At 37.3% G+C, this 27,055-nt stretch overlaps 1 protein-coding gene across 4 annotated transcripts in view; it reads left to right on the top strand.

Moving 5' to 3' along the window:
- GOLGA4 (golgin A4) overlaps positions 1–27,055 on the top strand; it is a 54,982-nt gene that overhangs the window by 8,424 nt on the left and 19,503 nt on the right. For 2 of the 4 annotated variants that reach the window (XM_031047149.2, XM_034060983.1), the window contains exons 3-13: positions 7,379–7,444; positions 8,576–8,890; positions 10,886–10,933; positions 11,343–11,399; positions 14,301–14,399; positions 14,905–15,043; positions 16,176–16,363; positions 17,284–17,367; positions 18,217–18,364; positions 24,877–25,055; positions 25,963–26,094. In XM_031047149.2, coding sequence (XP_030903009.2) covers positions 7,379–7,444; positions 8,576–8,890; positions 10,886–10,933; positions 11,343–11,399; positions 14,301–14,399; positions 14,905–15,043; positions 16,176–16,363; positions 17,284–17,367; positions 18,217–18,364; positions 24,877–25,055; positions 25,963–26,094 — 1,455 coding nt within the window. Of the gene's footprint in view, positions 1–1,504; positions 1,604–7,378; positions 7,445–8,575; positions 8,891–10,885; positions 10,934–11,342; positions 11,400–14,300; positions 14,400–14,904; positions 15,044–16,175; positions 16,364–17,283; positions 17,368–18,216; positions 18,365–24,876; positions 25,056–25,962; positions 26,095–27,055 lie in introns of all 4 variants that reach the window. The other 2 variants (XM_034060993.1, XM_034060988.1) reach the window with 2 other exon arrangements.

Genomic DNA, 27,055 nt, shown 5'->3' with positions numbered 1-27,055 from the left:
CTCTCCTTAGAGCTAAAGATAAACTAGCCAAGGTATTTTTCAGTATCACTCTAGTGCTATGTAATGACTCTGGTTTTAAATTAATTTAAATGTTTTCCTACCATGGGCTATTAATACAGCAGGATAGGTAGAACTAAAATAATATTCCTTCAGTACCTTTGTTAATGCTGCATCTTTCCTGTATTCATATATTTAATTTAAAGTACTTCTAAACAGACATTTACCACACAAAGTTGGTGGTGGTTCAGGTATGTCTATATGTTTTTCCTCTCTGACATGCAAATTTAAAACTAAATTTTGGAGGCTGTATAACCTAATTTGAATCTAAAGCCCGGATTTTACAACTCCTAATGCATTCACTGGTTAGTAAGATTTTACTGCAAAAAAGAAGATAAATAATTGTGACAGAAGTTCAGCAATACCATAGCCTTAATTTGATGCCTGAGATGAAGGTCAATATGGGGTAGGGTGTTCATTTACCCTGGAGTATGTTTGGAGCAGAATGTTTGAAGATCTTAGTAGGATTTCTATAGCAAGCTTCAAGTGTGCTTTGATGGCACTCCGAGCATTAGAGAAGGTTACTTAAAGGATTATTTACATCTTCACACATTGTGGCTGTTTCCAGTATGCTCCAGTCCAGTTGGATTCCCTGCTTGTCTAGCTTTATTGATGACATCACTGGCATAACATAAATGTGGTGCAAGTGATACGTTAGACAGTATAGCACCAGATACGTTTAATGTTTCTGAAGCCACTGAGATAATTCCAAGTGGGTTTTAGGCCACATCCTGAAGTGCAGGAATCCATTGTGGAAATACTTAAATCTGCTTAATTTTGGCAGACTAGCAGATTGTTTCTTGCCTTTTTTCCAGCCATATGTGAATAATTTTTAGTGACTTTTAATACCCTTTTCCCCACTCCCAAGTTCACTAGATTAGCTAGTTTAAAGCCTTACTTAATAAGTGATTACAAGACTTAAAAAGTGCAGATGAAAACACATGTATGTATTGGAAAGCATGTGGTAGTGTAATTATAGGACTTGTTAGACCGCTGTGCCTATAATCTAGCTGTAAAGATGTAGCAGGTAGTGATCTGCTGGTGCAATAAAAATACTGTGAGCAAGTACTTAAATGTTTTAATTGTTGGGTACCCAGCATCTGTGAATGGAGGATGAACTCACTAATGAGAAGATGCAGCCATACTGCTCTCGCACCATGACTGGGTATATTCTGCTGTTGGTACCTATTTGAAACATGAAACTTCTTGGCTACTGGGGAGGAAATATCTTGCAATTTCATTTTTAATACGGTGTATTTGAGCTGTTCTGAAATGATCTAATGCATATTTTCTGGTTATGTCCTGCCTTTATCGATATCTCTTGTCGTGTAAATGGCTGTATTGTGATATTTTGAACAGTGTGGAAAAACCAAGTGAAATCGTGCGACATTCATTACTCTATTACTTGATTTATTTTCGTTTTCCTACTTTTTGCATTGAATGACAGCTGCTAGCCGGGATGATAGCAGAGCCTGCTTTTCTCTCTGAGTATACTATCTTTGCTTTGGATCCCACCAAACAACCTAAGCCACAGAGTGACAGAGTGGTGAGTCCTCCCACCCCTCTTAGTGATGCCTTTAGCAGGGGGAGGAGAATACTGTACTAGAAGGCAAACCTAGTGTTGCTTGTGGCTTGTTCTCACAAAGGCATCTTAACTACTCTGTTGCTAACCCTGCACTAAATTTCACAGAGGTAGTACCTAATTAGCTCCTGGCTGGTGTGCTGTATGATGTGAATTTATTGTAACATCAAAAACTTAACACATTTTCTGTTACACAGGTAACCAACACAATTTAATTGTCACACAAGTTTGTACATTTGTTGCATAGAATTCATTAATGCCACTGAAAGTCTTCCTTTTTGTTTTTAATCTATGTCTGTATATATTTCAAGAAAATGGATATAAAAACTGTTGAGATTAATTTGTCCTTTCTTTGATTTGTCTTTGGAAATTACCTGTTTTTTTGCTGTGTGCTGTGAAAACCTCACAATGTCATTTACTACAAATGGTAGCAGGAAATAATTATCTCATGTAGTCTCTGAAATTCATCTGCTCCTAGCTCATGATGTGGTATCTGTTATTATGAGAATAAATATTCTTTTTATTAATAATTAGATTTTAAGAATGTATTTATTTGCCTGGTAATATTGTTTTCGTAGAATCCTAGAATGGTTTGGATTTGACAGGACCTTACAGCTCATTCAGTTCCAACCCCCCTGCCACAAGTGGGGATGCCTTCCACTAGACCAGATTGCTTTTCATAGTATACAAGTGGAGAAACTCCGTGAGAATGAGTGGAGAAAAAGCCAGCATGGAGAGGAAAGCAGCCTTCTTTCTAACATACACACATACAAAGCTGTATTCTTATGGGACTGGGATGGCATCTTTCACATACTTCAGAGGCATGACTTTCCCTTCCTGAGTCTGTAGTGACTCTGAGCACAGTGGTTTTTACAGTCCCAGCTCATCCTTATGCTTTATGATTACTTTGCTTTTCCAGTTTAGCAAGTGATTTTTTGCTGCTGGTGCAGAGGCTGAAAATGACAAGTCCCTGGAAGCTGTAACAGGAGAAAAATTTGATAAGCAGATGGACACAGACCAACATACCATGCTGTGTTGGACTTCTGAAGCTAAGCAAGATTGGCTTAAAACAGTGATTAAAAAGGTGATCTGTGGAAAGTCTTCATTTGTTGTAAAGTGTTGGTCTTGTTTAGAGCACACCCCTAAGCACAGATTCATTAGTAGCTCAGCTGTGGTGTTCTCAAGATTGAGCTTTTTGATGAGGAGCAAAGTGGACATTCAGTCTGTGCTGAAAACTCTAGTTCTGGAATAGTTTCCAGATCTTTTTGTTTTATCTTTTTTTCAGTTCTAGATATTTTGGCCATGTTCCAGGTCTAGTGATCACGACTTAAAGCTCCACTGCTAATTTAACTTACAGCGGTATGCAGTTTTGAGCTGGTTTTCACATTATGTAATATACCTAGTACATTTACATTCTGAAAAATATATTTCTGTGAATGCTCAAGTGTTGCCTATGTGCTATCTTTTAGTATATACTTTGGTGGCAGGCATTACTGACTCGCACATTTATACTACGACTGCATACATAGCAAATAATTATAATTTAACTGTATGTGAGTGATCACACATCACTGCAAATGCTGTGTGGTCCAAGAGAGTGAGCAGCATAGAGAAGTGGCTCTAATTGTGGAGGTTTTGGCATAGACGAATTTAGTATAACCTCTTCACTAGCTAAGCTGCATGGGGTTTGTTGCATGAAGAAACAGTTCTACTAGGCTTGGTTGGAAGGTTTTTTTAAAGGAAAGTGAGGAAAGAAAATGCATACTAAGCTATTTATCCTTCCTTTGTAATTTACTCAATTTTGGAATATCCAGGAAGGAAGGAGAACAGTTTTAAACATTTTGTTTTTAAATGCACACATTAAAGCTTTCACTCTTTAGACTTACGAATCTATTTCTACCTTTGAGAAATAAATAAGAGTAATTAGCTTGCATTTCAGAAATAAGGAATTAAGGAAGCACAAGTTGAGTGATCCTAGTTAAAGAGCTTTTAGAGAATATGTGAACTGAAAGATTTGGGGAAAATATAGAATCATAGAATAGTTAGGGTTGTAAAGGAGCTTAATATCATATAGTTCCAACCCCCCTGCCATGGGCAGGGTCACCTCACACTAAACCATATCACCCAAGGCTTCATCCAACCTGGTCTTGAACACTGCCAGGGATGGAGCATTCACTACCTCCCTGGGCAACCCATTCCAGTACCTCACCACCCTAACAGTGAAGAATTTCTTCCTTATATCCAGTCTAAACCTCTGCTGTTTAAGTTTCAACCCGTTACCCCTTGTCCTATCACTATAGGGTGAATGAAGAGTCCCTCCCCAACATCCCTGTAGGCCCCCTTCAGATACTGGAAGGCTGCTATGAGGTCTCCATGCAGCCTTCTCTTCTCCAGGCTGAACAGCCCCAACTTTCTCAGCCTGTCTTCATATGGGAGGTGCTCCAGTCCCCTGATCATCCTTGTGGCCCTCCTCTGGACTTGTTCTAACAGTTCCATGTCCTTTTTATGTTGAGGATGCCAGAACTGAACACAATACTCAAAGTGAGGTCTCATGAGAGCAGAGTAGAGGGGCAGAGATTATAATACTTGATCTTCTATACCATCTTGTGATCTTAGCAAAGGACTTTCAGTTCCATGGGCTGAAAAGTGTTTTTGGACTTTTGTACTTAAAATGTACATAAAATGTTGGCAATATCAGGATCATAGAATCATAGAGTGCCAGGTTGGAAGGGACCTCAAGGGTCATCTTGTCCATCCTTTCTTGGCAAAAGTACAGTCTAGACAAGACGTCCCAGCATCCTGTCCATCTGAATATTAGAAGTATCCAGTACTGGGGAATCCACCACTTTGCTGGGGAGATTATTCCAGTGACTGAGTGTTCTCATTGTGAAAAAATTTCTTCTTGGCATCCAGTTGGAATCTTCCCAGGAGAACATGGTGATAAAGTCTCCCCTGAGCCTTCTTTTCTTGAGGCCAAGCAAAACCAGTTCTCTCAGCCTTTCCTCACACAGCTTCTCACACCTTGGATCATCTTTGTGGCCCTTCTCTGGACCGTCTCCAACCTGTCCTCATCTTTTTGTGTAGCAGGGACCAAAACTGAACACAGTATTCCAGGCGTGGCCTGACAAGCCCAAGCAAGAGTGGGATAATGACTTTATCTCTGCTGGCCATGCCCTTGTTGATGTAACCCAGCATCTTATTGGCTTTACTGCAGCTGCGTGCTGTTCATTTACATCGAGCTTGTTGTCCAGCAGGACCCCCAGGTCCCTTTCTGCTGAGTATATTCTGACCTGTGCTGCACTCTTGGGCTGTGTTTACCCAGGTGCAAGACCTTACATTTGTCTTTGTTGAGCTTTATAATGTTCCTGTTACTCTTCCAGCCTATCCAGGTGGCTCTTCCTTCCAAAGTGTCCACTTCCCCACTCAGTTTGGTGTCATTCTTGAAGTTTGGTGGCAAACTCCATCAGAGTTTACTTGATCCCATCTTCCAGATCGTCTTATAAAGATATTAGTGGTGGATGTTCTATGGGTTTATGGAGAAGAAATTTCTGTTGGTTTCCAGAAACCCTGATGTAACTCTGAGTTTAAGACTTCCAAAGCACTAGCCTGTGCTCTAAGGTTCTAGTTTTGCTGAAACAGCTCTTAAGGTTTATGAAAGGGCTTTTAAGCTCTTCAAAGCCTCTTGAATCCATGCTGACATGTAACAACTTCAATCTCTGCTTACCCTTCACAGTTCGGACACCTGAATATGATCCTTTACCCTAAGGCCCTAAGTCACAGCACAGTGATATAGAATTGCAGCAACTAGAAACTTGTGCTAGCCCAGTTTTTATATAAAAGATTACCAGTGTATCCCTTTTATGATTTATGCTAATAGAAAGTCTAATCCCCAATATAGGTTCTGTTTTTATTCACACAGATTGAATGCAAAGAATAAGAAAATTTTAAAAGTGGGGATTTTAGTTTCAGTTTTTAAATGGTATTTTTTTAAGGTTCTTCATAGAACCTGCTGACATGGCAGCTTTTTAAGGATCTTAACAGAGAAGAACAGCATCCATGGTTTGCATATTCATAAACACCTAATTAGGTTTAATCTTGTATTTTAAAATATATCTTAAATATTATTAAATTATTCTGAATTAGATGTACAAACCTTCAATAGTTTCCTTTAGTACTCTCTATGAGTATCAGAGTATATGATTTTTGAAAGAAGTGTGTGTAGTTAGTTTGTAAATGTGGTATTTTTCTTCCTCTGTTGTCAGTCCAGCACTACCATGGTAGATGTTTTGTAAACTATAAAGCAGAAGATAAATTTTTATTTGGATTACCCTTATTATTAACCTTCCAGTTAGGAAATGAGAAATGAACAGGTAATGGAACTGAGAATAAAATGTAGGAGCGCTTTAGTCTAAAACCTAGTAAGAGCTTTTAATCCACTAGGAATAAATCTACTCAACAGGATGGTGCTGTGAAGCAGAATGTAGGTTTTGTTCAAGCCAGCTGAAGCGAGATTCCAAATCCAAACAGAGTTCTTGTATGGCTGGTTATTGCTTATTGCTCTTTGTCTGGGTGACTGCTCATTTCCCTGCCTGCCTTCACTGTCTGGATTTCTCTTTCTACTGCAATTTCATGAAGTTTGAGCCATGTCATATCTTTCTGGAGCCCTTTTGCACTGAATCAATCCTCTTCTACATTTATGATTATGGATGCTTACTTGCGTGTCCACAGAGAGCAGAACCTGTGGGTGTGTTTTTGTAGCAGATACATATGTGGACAATTATGATTCATATTTTGTGTATACACCTTAGATTTTACAGTTTGCATATAATTGACAGGGCCCACCTTGGTTGAAAAATAAGTTCCAGTGTTTTTAGCTGAATTCCTCATGTGCTTTGTTCTATATGTCTCAGTGCTTTACTTCTCTTGGAAGAAAATCATATCCAAGATGTTTTCTGGCATGTTTTGCTATTTCAAGTTGACCTGGTTTAAACACCAGAAGATCATGTGGATTTGTACAGGTTAGAAAACACCTGAACACAGGACATAGGGAAAGCAGGAGAGACAGATTAGGAATAGAGATCTCTGAACTCTGTTTAAAAAAAACCCAACCAAAGCTATTGTTTTCTATTGTGTTGGTTTTGTTGGTTTGAGTGGGATTTTTTTTTGTTTTTTCCTTCTTTGGGAGTGCAAGAAAATGTACACGTGAAGTTTTGCACAGGAGGTTTCTTTTCTTTAAGTCTTAATTTTCTACCTGTGCTTATTTAAGGTCTTAAACAGCCTGTTACCAGCACCTTTTTCCAGGTAGTTTCTACCCTCCATCCTCCTCTGTATACTTAAACAGAGAAAGATGGTGTGATTGTACTGTTACGTTGGCTATAAACTACAGTAGTCATCAATCAGATTTTTTTTCCTGCTATCATTTTGTCTTTTGGGTATTTCTTTGATTTGTGCTTAAATGTTACATAAATAATCATTATGAATAATTTAATTGGAGATGTCAGCCTTTGCAGATGTCTCCTACTAATCCATGCGCACATAGCTGCTTTGTAGTTCTGTATATTGCAGCAATCTGTTTTGAATTTAACAAACTAGCTCGTTTGCATGAAGACATTTTAATAAACATTCAAAAGAAAGTACTAAAAACACAGGCAAGGAAAAAGCACAGATGCTGTTTGTAGGAATTGGTGAATTACAGTCCTTGTAGTCTCTTCCTTCTGACAGTTGTTTTTCCTCCTGTAGAGCTCCAGTAGAGAACTACTTCTCGGATACAAAGAAAACAATGGAAGTGGATCAGCCTCTTCGCAGGTATGGGGAGGATATGGGAGGGTGGTTATCTTCTTCACTGCTGTGTTTTTGCTTTAAGTGCCCAGTGTGTATCTTCATGCTGGAGTAGGGATGATAAATACTTGCCTGTCAGGGTACTAAGGGCAAGTATTATAATATACCAAGGGATACTAAGGGGTTTTTTTTGTGTGTGTAATCCTATTAGCTGGTATTAAGTGTTGTTGATGTGTGGAGCTTTTTTCTTGCAGGGAAGGGTTAGTGGTATCTGACAGTGTGTCTCATTGCTCATGAATCCAGCCAGCACAGTGTAAAACTTATGTTAACCTCACTTTCTAAACTGGAGGTCATATTGCATAAATAGAAAGCTAATTTCTAGCTGAAGGGAAAGAAAATAAATGGTAGCCTTAAAAAAAAAATCATTATTAGTGATCAAGGTAGAAGTCATTCTTCAGTATGTCTTGTAAATGTTCATCTTGCTGGAGTGGGATTACCAGTGGCTTTTATCACGTGTCCCAGCGCTTGGTTGTGGGAGCAACATTGTGCAGTAATGCTTTCACATCACTTCTGTAGCATTAGCAGTGTACAGTACCATAGCACAGAACCTTTTGATTTAGAACAGCATTCAATACTGCAGCTGCATGAATTAATAATTGTCTTTTGTGTAGAAATCGTAAAGCCATTTAAAATTAAATAAGAAAAGGAGGGTGTAAGAGTGCATGCTAAAGCTGTTACACAAGGACTTTTACAATAAATCTATTCTTTTAATCATAGGAAGATATTTTTGTGTCTTTGAGATAAACGCAATCTTATGTTTAACATGGCAATAAGTGAGTCACAATTATTTTTTATAAATTTGGGACAACAGTAAATGGAACTATTTATTTGAATTTATATTTCTTTTTAAAGGGGTTACACAGATACACATTAAAATCAGATCTGTGAATTATTGGATTTAGTTGCTGTCTGAAATTGCCCACATCTGGTGTTGCATGATTGATTTTTCTGCACAAGGAGATGCTTCTTCCAAGGGAGTGGTAGCTATTTGGTGTCATGCATGTGTTCCTTTGCCCAGGTTGAGTCTCTGTTTTTAGGACTTCACTGTGTCTGTCTGCCCAAAAGCAGTGCAGAATTACTTGCTTTGATTTTTTGCAGCTAAGTGACACTCAGTCTTTCACCCAGAGGCTTCAGCTCCGAGTTCCCTCCATGGAGTCTTTGTTTCAAAGCCCAATAAAAGAGTCCCTGTTCCGCTTTTCTTCTAAGGAGTCCCTGGTACGAACTTCTTCAAGAGACTTCTTGAATCGACTGGACTTGGATGCAGCCAGTCCCACCTTTGATCCACCTTCTGACATTGAAAGTGAGCCGGAAGAGCCTCTGGGAAAAATGGACAGCCTCAGCAAAGAGCAGCTGCTGCAACGACTGCGCAGGATGGAACGCAGCTTGGGCAACTACAGGGGAAAATACGCAGAGGTAGGCAATGACTGGCTTACCTGGGCAGAGAGTGGGATAAAAATGAGACTAACAGATGTTGCAGTAGTGGGTAATCTTTCCGTTTTCCTATGTGGAGCAAATGGATCAACTTACAGCTAACATAAAAGTCAATTATTCTAAATCTGGCTATTTTTGACCTATATTGGTCAAAATGTTTTTCTGGTAATTGATGATGGAAATCCTTTTCTGTTTGTAAATAATGGCCCATTGTCAGCAGTAGAAATTGGTTAGTGGTTACTCACACAAAGTAGGCCTGTGAAGGTTTCTGCTGAAAACCCGTAGCAAGGGATAGAGTTCAGTGCAGAGGTGAGCATGGCTTGTACCTGCATGACAGCAAACGTACTTTTCTGCTGAAACTTGAAGTGAACAATGCATGTTCCATGCACATGCAATAGGGAAGCATTTTGTTTACAATGAATACATTCTGTTCACCATAATTTTCAGGTATTCTCTGGAAGGAATTAATTCAAGGACTATTTCTTTTGCCGTATTAGTGAAAACCAGTGATATAAGTAGTTCTGCTACTCATTTTACAGCTTGTTGAGAAAAGTTTCCAAGTGGTTATGTTGTATTTTTGTTTTGGTTTTAAATGTGTGTTGTAATTAAAACTGGACATTTGCACTGTTTTTGCACTCTTTTTTACAGTTCTTCAAATGTTTGCTGCCCTCAAATACAGTAATTCATGTAGAGACATTTGGCTATTAGTGTCAAAATCCCTGGAACCTAAATCATGTATACAGCGAGTACAGTATTCAGCATATGCCTGAAAAAAGCAGTTGTCTTCCATACTTGTAATTCTGTACTTGTTGTCTACTGTTAATTTGTAATTCGTTTCCAGCTAGTATAATAAGATACAGTTTTTAAAAGGTTACATAAAAAGCATTGCTAAAATGAAAACTCACCAGTTTATAGGTTTTGTTTGGGTTGGGTTTTTGGTTGTGTTCGGGTTTTTTTAGTGCAGTCTCTCCAGCAAATCATAATTTTCTCTGTCAAAAAGTCTTGGGGTTTTCTTTCTATTTTATGAGTTTCTTCAGTTGGAAAGAATTGTTTTGCTGGAGCTTGGAAGAGAGTATCTTAAATATATAATGATAAGACACAATTATTTTTTTCCCTTTCTTGAAGTAGGATACAAAGTTAGCATCTCAAAAAAATGGTGAGGAAAATCATCCAGAGTAGTTTTAGTTTTCTGTTAAGTGCAAAATAAGTACAACTTTGAAATTAAAACTAATTTTGAATTCTTGAAAAAGCCTAATTTAAGTAAGAATTTGAAGGTATCTTTTTTGCCTTAAAAGAGTTCTGGTTTTGGTGTTTTGGATTTGTTTTACGTTAATTTTTCAGCAGTTAGAAAATGGAATATTCCAGTTCCAAGTGCCAATTTACTACTTCAGCTTTGGACAGCTTAGGCAGTTGTGGTCAAATTTTTAATTAAACTTAATTGTGCAGTTACTCATGAAGCTCTTTTGTCAATTCACAATGAGAAATGGTGCCCACTTCCAGTCTTTTTTGGTCTACTGAGTCTATGCAAAGCACATGGGATGAAAATATTCAGTATTACATGGACCTTCTTTTGCTAGATTTGTAAGTGTATTTTTTTTAATGCATACTCATCATAAAATTAATTTTACTTAAGCTCTCTGGGACATGTACCCTTACAAATGTACATCCCAGTGGGGTGGCTGGTTGGGATGTAACTTTCTGATACAGTCGTGTTTTAATTGCCTGTATTGAAGCATGGTTGGTCTTGCAGGTCTTTTCAGTGAAGGGAAAACTGTACATGGATGGTGAGTAACCTCAGGGGTTTGTATGTAGGAGATATTTTATAAATGGAAAAAAAACCCACTGAGAGTATTTAAATAGGTTTCTGTCAGAAGAGCTTTCTCAGGTCAAGAGTTTGAAAATGCAGATGGCAGTAGCAGATTATTTTGATAGCTTAAGCAGGTGCATTCATCATTATACCTGTTTTTTGTATTGTAGCTAGTGTCTGCTTACCAAGCGATCCAGCGAGAGAAGAAGAAGCTACAGGTAAGCATTACTTCTCATCCTCTTACCCGAATGCCTTTCTGACTCTTAAAATGTGTAGTGCAAATAGAGATTTAATTTTCCGTGCATTATGTGTGTATATACACAATATGTTGTGTATATATGTTTGTGTATAACAAGACCTTCTTGTTGGGATTTCTAAGGAAGTGAAGTTAATATTGATTTGTCTAAACAACTGTGAAGCTGTTGTACCCAGCCTTTCTTATTGCATCAGCTGCTTTCAAGTGATAGATTGCCAGCCCACAGCAGTTTATAATACTTACACATCAAGCTTGACTTGAAAGAGTCAGGTTTATTAATTCTTCTGCTGAAATACAATTCTGTGAATTTATACATACTTCATATAAACTTACATTTAATATGCCTGATGTTTGCTCTTCCTTTTTTTAAGGATGTTCTGAGTCAAACTCAGGATAAAGCGCTTCGCAGAATCGGAGAACTGAGAGAGGTAATTTCCTTTACTGATTGTTTACTTCACTTTGGTGTTTGTGTTCACTTCACAAAATATTTTCTCTCACACAGCAGGGTTTTTTTACTGCTTGCTTTCATTTGTTTATATAGGGTTATTTCTCTGGCTTGTTTCCCATTCAGAAGCTTATTATTTGCTCTAAGACAGAGCAGTTCATTGTACTCACTGAACTGCTTTCTGTTCCTTGTGAAATAGGTCGAAATGTGTGTGGTTCTTGCAGTATTTTTGAGTCCAGCAGTAGATGTCCCTGGGCAATTTGCTGCTCTTTATAGTACTGAGAAGTACTAATGTTAGGCAATCCCAAGTAATAAGCATTTTTTTAGTAAAGATTTTAATGAGTATGGATAAAAAATTAATATAAAATTAAAAGGTATTCATCTTGCTCTCTGTTGACATTGGATTTATGGATAGGTAGTATAGTTATGATTATTGTCTCCTTAGGTTATAGAGAAAATAAAAGGAGAAGCTGTAATGTATTCAGTATTGATAATAAACACATTGGGCTTAATTAAAGATATGTACAAATTACTGGGCAGAGAAAATTAATAGGACAAATTCACCAAGGCTGTATTGTCAAACCATGGTAAAGCAGAATGTGAAGCTGAAGCCATTTTGCAGTGCAGCATTAGGTTCAGAAACAAGCATGTGAGGGCTTCTCTGCCCATGCTCTTGCCTCACTTGGGAGCTGGGTACCAGCTCGCTTAAAGTCACAGGTTTTCTTTGTGGCTGTATTTCTGGATTTGGCATGTGCCCTGCTGAGCAGCAGCGCTGGTGTGGAGGTTGCAAGAACCATCAGACCATGGCGAGGTCTGCTTCTTTTCCAGTAGCTGAGAACAGTGGGCCAGCGTGCTGGGTGTGCCAGGCTCATCTGAGCCAGAGCCTGCACCCAGACTGTATTCCTAAGCTGGACTAACAGCCTACAGGAGGGTAAAACACACAGCATTACTGGTGGGAGTGGTTTGCCAGTGTGGTTTATTTTTCCAGTTCACCACAAGATCAAATGGAAAAAGCTCATTCTGTGTTACGTATATATGTTCTAGTATGTTTATTTTTCCAGATTATTGGTGCCTATTGTTAAAGTTTGTAAGGCATATATATATATGCACCAGACTTAAAGCTTTCAATTATGAAACAGTTGGATGCATGCATAACATCATAAACTTTCTGATTCATATATATATATGTTGTAAATAAGTATTTCTGTTTTATATATGTCTTTATCTTTAAAATTTAATTTCATTGTTACAGATCTTGTAAATTTAAAGATTCATTCAAATCTAACACTGACTGTTTTTTATTAATTGAAAAACTTCAAAATGTAGGTTATTTTGGTCTTTCAGAAGCTCACATGTTATATGGCATTAGATAAAACACACTTAAAAGAAAAATTACAAGTAACATGGTACATCTGTATTGTGGAAGCTAAAATGTTACAAAATAGATAATTCGTTGATGTAATGTATAATCAGACTTTAAGTAGAAGAATCCTTTTATTCATCATATGGTCCGTTTTCTGAGTCAGACAAGTTTCTTTTAAGAGGGCCATGTAAGTACAAGCTCTCTCCTTTGAAGCCAAGGTGACAGTATGCAGTAGTCCCTGGAAATCAATGTGTCTTTTGCTAGTTTTCTTCTGCTAAAAGTAATTACTCAACAGCAGCCTTGAAGCAGTCTTCAGTGTTTTTCTTAGACAAGGATCAAAAGGGACTTTGGGATCCAAAGAGGATTCCTGTGTTGGTTTCAGTAAATCTTTAACGCTTATTCTAGCACTGAACTGCTTTATTTTGCTTGGAAGGAGTTGCTTCTAAAGCTCAGAAGCACAAGGCAGAAGTGTGATCGGAGTTGTTGACAACCTGAAACATTGCAGGGTTAAAAAGCAGATACATAAAAGAGAGAGGTATAGTTTTCCCAGTGACACCTTCCAGCACTGTCCTGACATGTTTATGGGTGGTGCTTGCTTTTATACACTTACCTTTGCAGAATAATGGTCATAGAAGCATTAGTTCCGTTGGGGAAAACACCAGGAAGATGTGTATAGATGAAGTAAATACATAAAAATTAACATACAAGTTTGGAAAATTATTTACAGTGCATGCATGAAATGTGCGTGCTTCTGATTCTCACAATAAGCCATTGTGAATTAATTTAACTATAAATACATGGATTTCTATTAAAACAGTAATTATTTAAAGAAATTGAAATATTTTAACTTTAAAAGCATAGGAAGTAAATAAATCTCCCTAAGGAAGTATTTTATAAGATCATGTAGATCCTACTAATGGATTTAGGGAACAGCAACAAGTTTCTAAATGTATTCAGCTAAATGACTGCAATTAAGTATCAAATAAGGCCACATAGTTAAGTTCTTGGGCACTCTCTGGCTTTCTCATTTGAGACATGTTTCAGGAATAAAAAAGCCAACTTTCTGCTCTTACAAATGGTATTTATTGTATTAGACTACTAGCACATTTAATGAGCATAAGAGAAATTTAACTTTCTGCTTGTTTATGTTGACTTCATTTGGTGATTAAATGAAGAATCTAGCTCACCAAAGTAGAGCCTTCAACTTCCAGGAGAAATGTGTGCATGGAAAACAGTTTTCAAGAGCAGGCTTGAAATGATTCCCACAGAAACTTACTTCTAGGAAGAAAAAACCCTTGATAGTTATGCATCAAATCTAGACTCTTGCTAGTTTTATGTTGGTATTATAATGGTATTATGTTGTGTGGGTATTGTTTAATAAAAGAAGCATCCACTTCATGGTTGCATTCTGGGGTCACAACTGTGAAGAGGTATTTTTAATACTGTTTCGTAACATTTTGAGAAGCCTTTTAAATTCACATTGAAGTTTTCATTTGAGATGCCTTTATTTACAATTCTCAGGAGCTCCAGATGGATCAACAAGCTAAGAAACATCTCCAAGAGGAATTTGATGCTTCCTTAGAAGAAAAGGACCAATTTATTAGTGTCCTGCAAACTCAGGTAAAATACCTTACCCAACATGTTCTTCGAAACTGCTTTTCATGCTTTTTTAATAATATATTTCCTATAATGCATGTCCACGTTTTATTGCAACTGCTGTGATATTGTAAAGCTTCTTGAGAATTTAGGATTATCTACCATCTTTGTGGTAGAAGGATACCTTTGTAAAATCTCACTTGTGTTCAGTATGATTGTTTGATTTGCATTTAGTAACTTTGTAATGTCGTTGTTATGTCTTTGTTACTAAGAACATAGTATCAGCACATACTCAAGCTAAAATTGCTTTGGCAAAGTCTGTGTGTTCTGCTTAATTGGTCTTTCGTTTTTTTCCACTTCTGATGATACTATTTTTGTTAATTTCAAACGTGATTCTGCTAAAAAAACTTGCTAAAACTGATTTTTTCCTTTCTTTGCTTACTGATTTCACTTTAACGCTAGTTTTAGAGGTGAAAACATGATCTGTTTAGGCTTCTTAACAAAAAGAACATTTATTTTTTCTTTTTAGGTATCATTGTTGAAACAGAAGTTACAGAATGGGCAGATAAGTACTGAATTGCCTGATCCAAATATTCAGTCTGAACCACAAGGGGAAAGTCCAACAAAAGAAATCAATGTAGACAATTTTGTGGATCCCGAAAGCAATTGTAAGTGTTGCAGCTTTTTTAAGAGATCTTGAATTCTGGGGAATAAGCCTGCTGTTACTTAGGATGGAGTAACAGTACTTAGGGTTGAATATATCATAGTAAGGATATATTTTCTATCAGAAAGTTGTTTTGATATCAGTATGGCAGCTAGAGGACAGGATAACCCTTCTGAGATTCTAAGATGCTTCCAGTATTGTTTGATTACTGAGTAAGCGATATTCTAATGGTGACATATAATGAAAGGGTTATTCATTGGTATTTTTCATAAAAGGTAGGGTTCAGACCGACGTGAACATGCATCTCGAAATGATATTTGTTCAGCATCTGCTAGATTTTTGTGTATGTGAGAATGATATGAATGGTTAGATCAGAGTTTTTCTTATCTAGCATCATGCCTTTTGTAGTGTTTAGGGAAAAAGTAAGTAGCCAGTCCCTAAGAATCAGGATTAGAGATGTTTCCTGTACTGCAGTCTGCTTCAGGACTACAATGTGTAAAACTTATGGTTGTGATTTAGACCTTTAAATTTGTTTTATCCTGTTTTCATGTCAAGTACTCTTACAGCCTCCAGAACACACAGTAAAATATTATCCGGTGTGCTAGCTATACAGAGAGGAGGACAGCTCACTAAACATGACCATTATCCTGCAGAATATAGTATTGTCAATCTGGATATTTTAGAGTTAGCATCATACCCAGCCCTGGGAAAGCAGGAATCAGTGTGCTTGGCACTTGAGAGATGTGATTTGATTTGATCTGCTTTTTTGCAATAATAAAATTTGATTTTATGTTTTTCCTGCTGGTGAATTTTCTGTTAGTGGCAGCAGACAGGTTTATAAATCATGGTTTTTTAATTGTGTAGAAAACTTTGTTGAATAATAGTTTGGTTTTGAAGCTTGTATGATATCTGACCTTTGTAAATTAATATTGGGTAAAAGACTGTATTTACTATTCTGTTTATGTGTGGTATGTTTTGGTAGTTTCTCGTAGTTACAGTAGTCACTAGGAAGTTTTACAGACTTTGCACAGCTTTCTTCAGAGCCCTGTGGGTTGCTTGCAATGTGTATGATGAATGCAGATCTACGTTTTGGAAACAGTATGTGCATGTAATAATGTTGGTATGTTGTCTAATAGGGGATAATGAAGATCCTGTTAAAACACTGAAAGCTCTTCATAAGAGGGTGAAGCGCCAAGAGAACTTGCTGCAGCGTTGTAAGGAGATGATCTGGTCACACAAGGAGCGCTGCACACAGCTAACCAACGAGAAAGAGGCGCTTCAGGAGCAGTTAGAAGAGAGGCTTCAGGAACTGGAGAAAATGAAGGTATGGAAAATGCTCTGAACTTTATGGTAGCTACTAAAACAGAGCAAGAACTCCAGTATTTCCAGAATCTGTTAATAAGGAAGACCCTTTAACAAATTGCTCAAAGAAAGGTAAGGAACCTTACTGTTCAAATAGCCCTCAAAAAGGTATCAGAAATGAAGTAACTATGGGAAAAAGGGGTGAGGAAAAGCCTGTCAGCGCAAAAGACAGGAGGTAAAGTAAGAACAGTAGAGCAGAGCTAAACCTTTAAGACACAAGTGAAGAGGCATAAGTTATGTAAATGAACAGAAAACACACAAAGGCAGGACAATGGAGAGCACAATATAGTGAAGATAGCGTAAGTGGAGTCACAAAGCTAAATTATTATTTTGCTTATTTTTCCTTTTAAGACCACTAATGCCAAGTGTGGAGTAAAAGTAAAATGGCTGATAGTGATGGGACATGAAAATGTGATAAGTATAGCTGTGCTCAACCTCAGTTCTGGAGATCAGATTCCCTTCTCAGTCTCTGATCACTAGCCCTGTTTGAAAGAGCTCTGAAAGATGAGTATTTTAAGGATCTTTTCCAGAACCAGTAATGACCAATTATGTTGTATTGCTGAGATTCTACTGTAAACTGAGATGCAGGTAATAGAGCAGGTGCCTAAGACGTGTTTCTTGCCAGTTTTGCTGTAGCAGTTCTGATATCCATGAGAGAACTGTGGAGGCTGTAACAAAGCCTTCAGATACTTGATTTATTATCAAGATCATGAGGCAGTCTTAAGTTAAAGCTACCTACTTTAATTTCCCTGGGTACTGTTCTGTGCTCTTCCTCCAATGCATAATGCAAGGTTAAGAGCCAAACCTAACCTGATTGCCAGAAGCAGGTGTTTTCTTACTTGTGGCAGTGCTTTGAATTTGTGCCTGGGGTTTGTGTTTTAGGACCTTCAGATGGCTGAGAAGACTAAACTGATTACGCAGCTGCGTGATGCAAAGAATTTGATTGAGCAGCTAGAACAAGACAAGGTAAAAAAGCTTTTTAAACTCTGTAGGTTCTGAAGAAGATTTTGTAAAACTCCAAATAACTGCCTTGTTGGTCTTAGAAGCTGTTCTTAGTCATCTGATGTGGCTTGGTTTATGTTTTAGCCAGAAAATAATATAAGCTACCTGAGAATTTTATTGTATAGATGCTATTGGGTATTTGTCTATTAGGGTATAAATACTATAAGATTATGTTATTTAGGATGGAACAGTTACACTGAATACATTCCTTAATACCAGCTTTAACAAACAAACAACAAAATGAGCCGAACAGCATTACCACTCCCAAACACTAATTAAGATGAGATACAATATAGATTAACTTAAAAGCTACCAATGAAGGAAAAGTAACTGTAGTTTCTCAGGAATATGAAATGTTTTGTTCCATATTTTTTTTTATCACAGTCTCAGTACTTGCAGTAACTTTTGGTGGTGTAATAAGTAACAAGGCTGACGCTCATTTTACATGTACACATTATCGAAGGAGAAGAACGCACTCTACTGTGCTTTTAGTTTGGGCTTGTTAACAGTATGCATACTTCAAATAAAAGTATCTGTACCAGAAGTAGGAAGTTTTCCCAAGGTCTTTAGTGGCTGCATGAGTGGTTTTTACCACTAGATAAAATCTGACTACTCTTCAAGATCATTGTGTATTCTCACCTTTTTTTTGTTAGCATTTTTAGTTTCCTGACATTGAAAAATACCATGATCTCTGGTCTTGTAGTAATAGACTTGAAGTCTGCTCCTCTCAAGGATGGTGTCCTGGCTTAAAATTGTTTCGGCTATATGTTTTATTTATTTGCTAGCTTTTTATCACAAGGACCTTTTCCATAGGGCATGGTAATTGCAGAGACAAAGCGACAAATGCATGAAACACTGGAATTGAAGGAGGAGGAGATAGCCCAACTGCGTGCTCGGATCAAACAAATGACTACAAAGGGCGAGGAATTAAAAGAACAGAAAGAAAAATCTGAAAAAGCTGGTAAGAAATTCTGGGGATTATTAGCTTTTACATTTAAACATGAAAAAGCTTCAGTGTGGTCGTTCAGCACTCTTCAGACAGTTGTTTGGAATGGATATTAAGAGATGGTGTTCTTCCTCATGTTCCACATCACACCCCTGCTAGCATCACTACTAACTTCACTTCTGGTCAGCAGAATTTAGGGATGTTTTTAACTGGTTTGTCTCTGTTATTCAAGTGGAGTTAGGAAGGAAACTCCTGAAGGGCAGCTTTACCTTCCCATTGGCAGGAGAAAAGATTGAGAGAATTTTTCCTCGTGTGACTTCAGGAGGGAAATTTGCAACTATCTACAAGTTATCATTGTAATGCCACCACTATTTTACATAGAAAACGTAGCAGGGAGTGTGTGAGAACTTGGGAAGGTGTAGAAACAGGAGCATGTTCTACAACCATAAGTATTTTCTTTCAATAATTGTAGCAGAAACATTTCTGATTTCTCTTTAGTAAAACAGCAGTGATGATTCCTTTCTCTTCAGGCTTAGAACCCAGTGACTGTGCAACTATTACATGCTGTAGTTTGCTTTTGATGGAAATTAGGTAAAATCTAATTATTTGTGCTTGGAGTTCTCCTTTTTCTTGAAATGAAGTTGAAAGGTCAATCCTCTCCACCTTTGTTTTTAAACAGTGAAATTGTTTTGCACTGTCTGTTTCAAAATTAATAAAATTCAGTTTCCTCTCATAGGTGTATCACGGAGTTAACTCTTTTGGCAAAAGCTCAGATGCAGTTAGTTGACTTAAAAGATTACGCATATTTACTTTCTCTAAAATGTGATGAGAAAGTCAAACAATACAGTTCACAGGATTTAGATCAAGCCTTCCAGTTCTAAAGATTAGTTTGGGTAGATCATTCTGCTGTAATACAGAAAAGCAGCTTGAACATCCGGGATAGCTTGTGCGAGTAACAAACATTTTGATTAGGTGTCCTCCTCTTCTACCTTTTTCAGGGTGCATGTGTCTTTTAACTCTGGAAATGCATATTTCAACAGTAAGTCAGTCCTGAAGGAGTTGGATTTTGTTCAGTTCTTGGAAACCAGGAAGTTTCTATTCATAATAAAAAAAAGAATATTTTAATAAATTTGTAGATACAAAGTTATTGTCATAGTTGTTTGAAACACTGCATTTTTTTGATGCAGTGGAAACCTCTTAATTGTGAGCTAATATCTACATGCTCTGGTTAATACAGTGATTTCCTCAGGTTAGCATACCCAGAAGCTGAAAATAGGTAACAGATGATGCTCTGGATACCTGGAGAACTGAATGGTGGTAGTGAGAAGTAATTTTACTTACAACTAATGTGTTGAGTACACTGCACTTTTCTATGGAGAGATTTGTCTGTTAAATATGCTCTCTCTTAAATAAAAATATAAAGTACTTCTGTTAATTTTTATGGTGCATAAGCATCCACTTCACTTTCAATTGTATTTGTGTACTCTATTAAGCATGCATATATAAATGTTAGAATCCTTGGAAAATTAGCTCATACTGCCTCAAAGATAAGCAAAATTTTGAGGTGGCCTTTATTAGGTTTTCCTATTACTTCCTTGGCTTTACATGTGCCAAAAACGTTGTGATGTGTAATGGAAGTGTAGCTCAATACACTTGAACTAAATCATTCAGGCATTTGAGAAGACCACTGTCAACATTGAGAGAGCCTGGAATTTCTGCTAGGTCACAGCCTTTGAGTTGTACCAGTTTTAAGAATTCAGTTTCATCTATTTGAGGTCAGTGTGTTTAAAGTTCTGTTTCTTGGCCAGTTAATGTGAGTTGCCTTTAAATTTTAGACTTCTCTTTTTCCATGTCATGATTTAGTGAGGATTGACTTCATGGAATATTGTATTTGTAGGAATGTTATTTAAGTTATGGAAAAATAGTACGCTTGATTTCCTTTCATAGTGCTATATTGTAAGCTAAAAAGTGGTATATTTTTTCCATTTCATGTTTTTAACTTGCCCATAGTTACATGTCTGGCTTTTTTTCTTTGTAACTTAGTGACTTTAGTGAAATGCTGCAGTGTTTGATTCAATGTTACTGCATCTTTGTGCACTGAAATAGTGGAAAGATACTTACGCTTATTTTGTGTGTGTTGTGTAAACTGTAACTTGGTCTCCCCAGTTGAAATTCATTTTCTTTGTGGTTAGAGGTACATTATGTTGAAATCTCACAGAGCATCTTGTTTTTGTGCATCCACACATGCCAATAAGTGAATCATGGTGCCTTTCCCAAGCCTTGTATGAACAGGACTGGGGTAAGGGCTCTCTTTTCTTACATCACACATTGGGTGCTTGAACCGGGCTCTAAAAAGTAAATTCTTTGCTTCTCAGGCACTTTTATTTGAAGTAACTCAGCTGAATTTTAACGCTGTGCAGTGTACATAGATTATTTACATTTTACTTTAACAAAGCTATCTATAGTATTTGTAAATTTACTGATAAACTGAAGTTGGTTTCTCCTAAGACTATTTGGCATAAGTGCTTTCTGACTTCTCGGAATGCAGATTGACTTGTAGTCTATAGAGGAAACGAAAAAGTCTTTAGAAAGAAATTCATCTTGCTTTACTTTGCTATTTGTAGGCAATGTTTCTTTTGCAAGCTTAATTAACATATGCTGGGCACCTTTCTACAGAGAAACAAAAAACTTGGACTGTGCATTTAAAAGCCTGCCTAAGTGCACAAATCAGCTATAGGGAATGAATTTCAACCTTTCTTTTTCACACTCCTGACAAGATGCCTGTTCCCAGCTTTCAGTAATGAAATGTGTAAATCCTTCCTTTGCCATCCTGTTTTGTGCTTTCCTCACAATTTTTAGCAGTAGATGGCACCATAGTTGAAGATAACACGTTTTGCTTCTCCAGAGAGTAAGCAAGAAGTCTTTGCAATAAGGACTGGTGTTACACTGAGTAGGAGAGGCAAGATGTGAAGGGATTTGAGATCGGTACTTTGAGTAGTGTATGTCAAGCAGCACATGCTTTATAAAAATCAGTTCTGCAACTTTGCATTACTGGGGCAGTCTGATCCCCCTGTACTGGGAACTGGTGAGGCCACATTTTGAATCCTGTATCAGTTCTGGGTCCCTCACTACAAGAGACTTTGAGGTGCTGGAGCAGGGCCAGAGAAAGGCAACAGAGCTGGTACAGGACCTGGCACACAGGTGTGATGAGGAAGGGCTGAGGGTTTAGTCTGGAGAAGAGAAGGCTCAGGGGGGATGTTATTGCCCTCTACAGCTACCTGACAGGAGGATGGAGCCAGGAGGGGGCTGCTCTCTGCTCCCAAGGAACAAGATATAGGACAAGACGAAATGGCCTCAAGCTGCACCAGGGGAGGTTTAGATGGAGATGAGGAACAATTCCTTCCCCAAATGGTGCTCAGGCACTGGAACAGGCTGCCCAGGGCAGTGCTGGAGTCACCATCCCTGGAAGTGTTCACACACCATGTAGATGAGGCCCTCATTGCCATGGTAGCCTTGGCAGTGCTGGGGAACGGTTGGACTTGGTGATCTTAAAGGTCTTTTCCAGTCTCACTGATTCTGTGGTTCTGTGATTCTTAAACTCTGCTCAGGCTCTTTTTGTGTAATTTATATCTTGCACAGGAAGGTTTCCATTTTGGTCACATGAATGGGACTTTACAAGGCTCTCCTGAGACTCTGTTGGTGTGCTTGTTACTGGTTCTGATTTGCCACTGTGCCTTTGTGAGACTTCACTGACCCAGTGCTTTGGTTAAATATCTTCCTTCAACAGTAGCATTGCTTGCTGGGAGGAACACAGGCAGTGCCTTTACTCTTTTCATTCAAAATAAATGCATTTGGATAAAGCCATGGACTTTTACTTCAGGCTTTTATCCACAGTAGAATTAAAATCTCCCATAAATTAAAAATAATAAGAAGAATCATGATAATTTAGACCATGTTGTGCGTACATAATGATAGTTGACCTTCTGCTGCTTTGAAACTCAGTCCTGTCATGCTACACTAGAATGAACTACTTTGAATAAAAATGTTCTGTTTTGCTTAAGTGCTAGAAGTGCCTGAGATGCATATAATTTAACTTTTAGAGAGCAAAGTGTGTTTCTATGAAGTGTTGCTTCTTTGTGCTTTCATACCCCCTTGGCGTTTTATCCATCAGCTTTTGTGTAGCTTTTGTATTGGCATCCTGCTTGTGATTATAGTGGTGCAGCTGTCGTACTGCATGTTGCTCAGCTATTACATATCCGTAGTCAATCCTAGTGTGAACTTGGATCTTCTCTTTGGTGGATTCCTGGGCTATGCCAAATGCATTCTGTTTCCTTTTGCAGAAGTAACGGGATTCTTGAATAAAAATTAAGTATATGTTGCTTAGAACAAGAATCAGAAAACATATGGAAAACTGAAATAACTTAATCTTTTACTCACAGGCTTTATTTCCAAGCTGTACTCGGTCTGTAGGGTTGTTTGGCTTTTTAAGCCATTTATGGTGCTGTAGTACTGAAGGACTTAGCCAGTTTTGCTGGCTGTGTGGGCTTTTGTTAGGGCTGAGAGGAGCATCAGGGAAGTCAGTACCGTTCTCTAAATGCAGTTGCACAGGCTGGGCTCATAACAGAGTTGTCCCTGTTGGCAGGAGGGGAGGACTCAGGTCGTGTGAGTCCCAGGTGGCAAGTGCCTTGATGGGGACTGTGAAGAACTGTGCTTGGAAAGTAAGGAGCTATAAGCCTGGTGCATGCTTGCGTTATGTTTTAGACTGCTTTCCTGCTTGAAATAATCTCTAGTGCTCTTCATGTTTTTGTAATGACTTTTAGTACTTATATACAACCAGGAGTGAAAAAGTGGATACTATGATGTGCTTTTCTATTGCCAGAGTCAATAACAACCATGATTTGTCCTAAACCATGATAGTTGCTATGAGTAGTCAGAGAAAGGCTTCCTCAGAAAACAGAAGAAAATTCTGGATGAGGTTGGAATTTGAGTGGATGCAATTCTGTAAATTAGATTACTTGAAAACATATTTGCAGCATTGCCTCAGAAATACAGATTGTAGTTAAAAGCTTCAGTTTTAAATGTTATCAGAAGACGTGGAATGGAAATTATTCTTCACTTTCCAAATTCATGCCTGAATGTTATTATAGATAGTTACTGCTAAGTAGTGGTGAATCAAGGAAACTATTGATGTGTATGTCTATGATTTTCTCTTGGGGGTAGAATTAAGTGAAAGAAAGCTTAGCATACTAAATTACACTTCAAAGATTGTTTTGTTCTGTCTGCTCCCAGAATAGTATTCATAATAGGGCATAATAGAAGAATATACTTGTAAGTTTTTGGTCCTCTGATAAATTACAGTCTTGATATTGGCACCACAATTGTGTATTTTACAGAGGTGTTTTGCCAAAGTTCTTTTATGCAAAAAAAAAATAAACCAATAGTAGACTACTCAAATTCTGAATTTTTCTTTGATATGCAGCAGGGTTTTTCCACGTTCCTATTCAGGAGAAGAGTTTCCATAAGAGTGATCAAATTCTAGTCTTGTGTAATTCTGTACTGATTCCGGCAACAGTTGAGTGAGAAACTCAGATACTGGTATTGAATAATAATACAGTTCAGAACACAAGAATGTATTGCTTCCCTTTCATATCTAAATGATCATCTATGAAGAGTGTAAGTATGTTAGAATGCTCCTTAGCATGGGAAGAAGCTGTGGAATTACTGCTTCCAATTTGTATATTAAAATGCTTCAGCAAACTTATGCACCTTATGCAAATATGAATAAATTCCATCACTGCAGCTTGAGAGTTCTTTTGAAACTTCTTCTAGATATTCAAGTTTTCTGAGAGGAAACCGTAGTATTTTTGTTCTTCAGTTTTATCTGCAAAATTATATATCATAATACACAGGCATTTTTCCACTGTCTCTGAGTTGCTTTGATAGTAGTTCACATTAAATGCAAATAATGAAATAATGACATTAGCAAAACTGTTTGTAGGGACTCCACCAAACCCGTAGTTTAAAGAGAAGATTATCTAGGTTGTACAGTTTGAAATGAACAACTCTGAGATAAATAAAGTGCCTGGTATTATACTTCAGTGTTCTGCTCAGGAAGAACTCTTTCACGATTCAATAAAAACTGACTTGCATAGCAGTCATTCCTGGTTTATGCTTATGTCTGCTGGTTTAGTGGAAGAGCAAATTGTTAATTGCCTTTTCTTCATGCAGCTTATTTTCTCTTCTTCCAAGTTACTCAGCACATATAGATAGAAGAGGAGCTATAGTTTATTTATGTGGTTTATGTATTTTACAGTGATTTTAGGGAAGAAATAGAAACTACAGAATGTATTGGAAGACATTCACAGCCGTTTGTCAGTTCACTTTCTAGATAATAAACCCATGTGTGTTCTTGATGGATTCCTAAGTTCATTCTTCTGTGTATAATTTACAGTTATGGAGTAATTTGTTCTTCTGTCAAGGGACAGATATTTCTCAGCTATCATATGCTTTTTTTATTTTCTTTGCAGCTTTTGAAGAACTTGAGAGGGCTCTGAGTATTGCCCAAAAGACAGAGGAAGCCCGGAAAAAATTGCAGGCAGAAATGGATGAAAAAATTAAAGCTGTAGAAAAGGCAAGTGAGGAAGAGAGGGTAAATCTTCAACGGGAGTTAACCAGAGTGAAACAAGAGGTGGTTGAGATTATGAAGGTAAACTCTGAAACTCACCTTGAATTATTGGCTCTTAATCTAATAATTCAATTACAATTAAACTATAATTGTAAAATATATTAGTATATACTTAGTTATATCTTATATTTTTATTAATAAGTATTTAATATATATTTATATTTAATAAATTCTATAAAAATAATTTGTAGGATTAAAGATTTACTTAACCAAAATAGAAAACTCATCATTATTATCTTAACCCCATATGGTTAAACGTTTAAGAATGTATTGCCAAACTTTTTGGTAGCTCAGAATTGCTTATATTTGCTTCATCTGGAGTATTCAGGCAGGAATCATAGGAGGACTGTACATGCCTTGCCCAGCTGTAAATTTGAACACCTTTAAATTGCAGTTCTTGTCTTGACGTTTGTGTTATTAGTTTCTCTGAGAGAACACACTGATGCTTTAGGGGAATGACTGACTTGCATCACTTTATCCTTAAAGCATGTTATGTAGGTTGTAGGTAAGTGTCACCACTTCATGTTCTGGCTCATGAAATAACAAGAATACAGGGAAAGCTATGGAATGAAGTCTTTTTTTCCAATTTAGTATCATATTTGAACTGAAATTTAAAAAAATAAGTTCATCTTTGTAGAAGAGTCTTTAGAAAATGTGGTGTTTCTTATAGTAGAACTGTGAAAGACTTGAGAAGGAAGATGGATAATTTCAAGCTTGAAAATAAGAACTGTTGGGGCTTAATATTAAGCACTTTAAATGTTTATTACTTACTTAAAGGGAGCAAAGAGGTGGTTCTGGTTTCCTCTCTCTATTGCACTGCATTTCTTAAGAAATAATACAAAGTGGTTCAAATCAAGAAATAATACAAAGAAATTTATTTATTTTCAAAATAAATTTTGACAAATTTATTTCTGGTTTTGATTCACAGAAGTCTTCAGAGGAGCGTGTTGCTGAACTAGAAAACTTCCATAAAAAAGAGTTGGCTACCAAAGAACAGGAGCTAAATGAGAGATTACAGGCCCAAGAAAAGGCATTCCAGGAGAGGATGAAGGCAGCTCTTGTAAGTATTCCTAAAACGTGTAGAAAGACATCTCTGCAAATGTGAGGTGGGACTGGAAGTCTTAATCTGATCCTGTTCTGCAGTAAGAGTCTTTCTGCACTCAAAGATACGAGTGTTCTCCGGAGGTCAAAGAGCTCAGAGATGTCCAATGAAAGGGAAGCAGCTGCAGTGATCCAGACTGAATAATGATAATGAATCACTATCACTTCTCACTAACAGCTGCATCTTGTGGGAAAGACTTCTTATGTTGAAAACTCTGTTTGTTAGACTCAGTTTTTGGGTTTTTTTTCATTTCTTCCTCTGGATCATTGGCAATTAGCCACAGCAGCTAGAGTAAGAGGTACAAAGAATGAGGCTGTTCTCTGAAAACTGTCAGTATCACTGTGTCAGGTTGTGTTGTGTTACATGAACAGAGTTGACTATTCACAGTGTTTGACCTTGGAAAAGAATTTTCTTCTAGGTCAGGCTGGGAGGTATGATTTGGATTCTTTGCTCTTTTTCATAAGCTTTAATCCACCTTAGAGCATCATGTAATTTTTCCTGAGAAATAGTGGATTCTCTTTTGTGCTCCTCCACAATGGTGTGTGACTGAGACTTGAGGGACTTTGACAGTCCCTTTCTGACTATGTTTTTCTTCGTGTTTCTCAGGTTATTTTTTTTAATTATAAGAAATAGAAGCTTAAAAATACATTAGCAGTGGAATCAAGTGAGGACAGGCCTTTTTTTCTCTAAGGTGTTAATCTCAGTGGTGTCAAACAAAACAAAGGGAAAGGATGGATTGCATGACATTTTTCACACAAAGAAAAGTAGAAAACAAATAATTCCCAAGAAGAGAAAATGGAAATGATTTATAACAATTTTGTTCTCACAGATGAAGTAGAAACTTTGTGCAGAGAAATTACAGGTTATTAGAGTATGACCATTAACTGTTAGTGTAAAACTGTTAACTGGTTTGTAAGTA

Source organism: Melopsittacus undulatus, chromosome 1 (assembly GCF_012275295.1).
Source record: "Melopsittacus undulatus isolate bMelUnd1 chromosome 1, bMelUnd1.mat.Z, whole genome shotgun sequence".
NCBI classification, from domain to species: Eukaryota; Metazoa; Chordata; class Aves; order Psittaciformes; family Psittaculidae; genus Melopsittacus; species Melopsittacus undulatus.
This window is presented reverse-complemented; position numbering and strand designations above follow the sequence as displayed.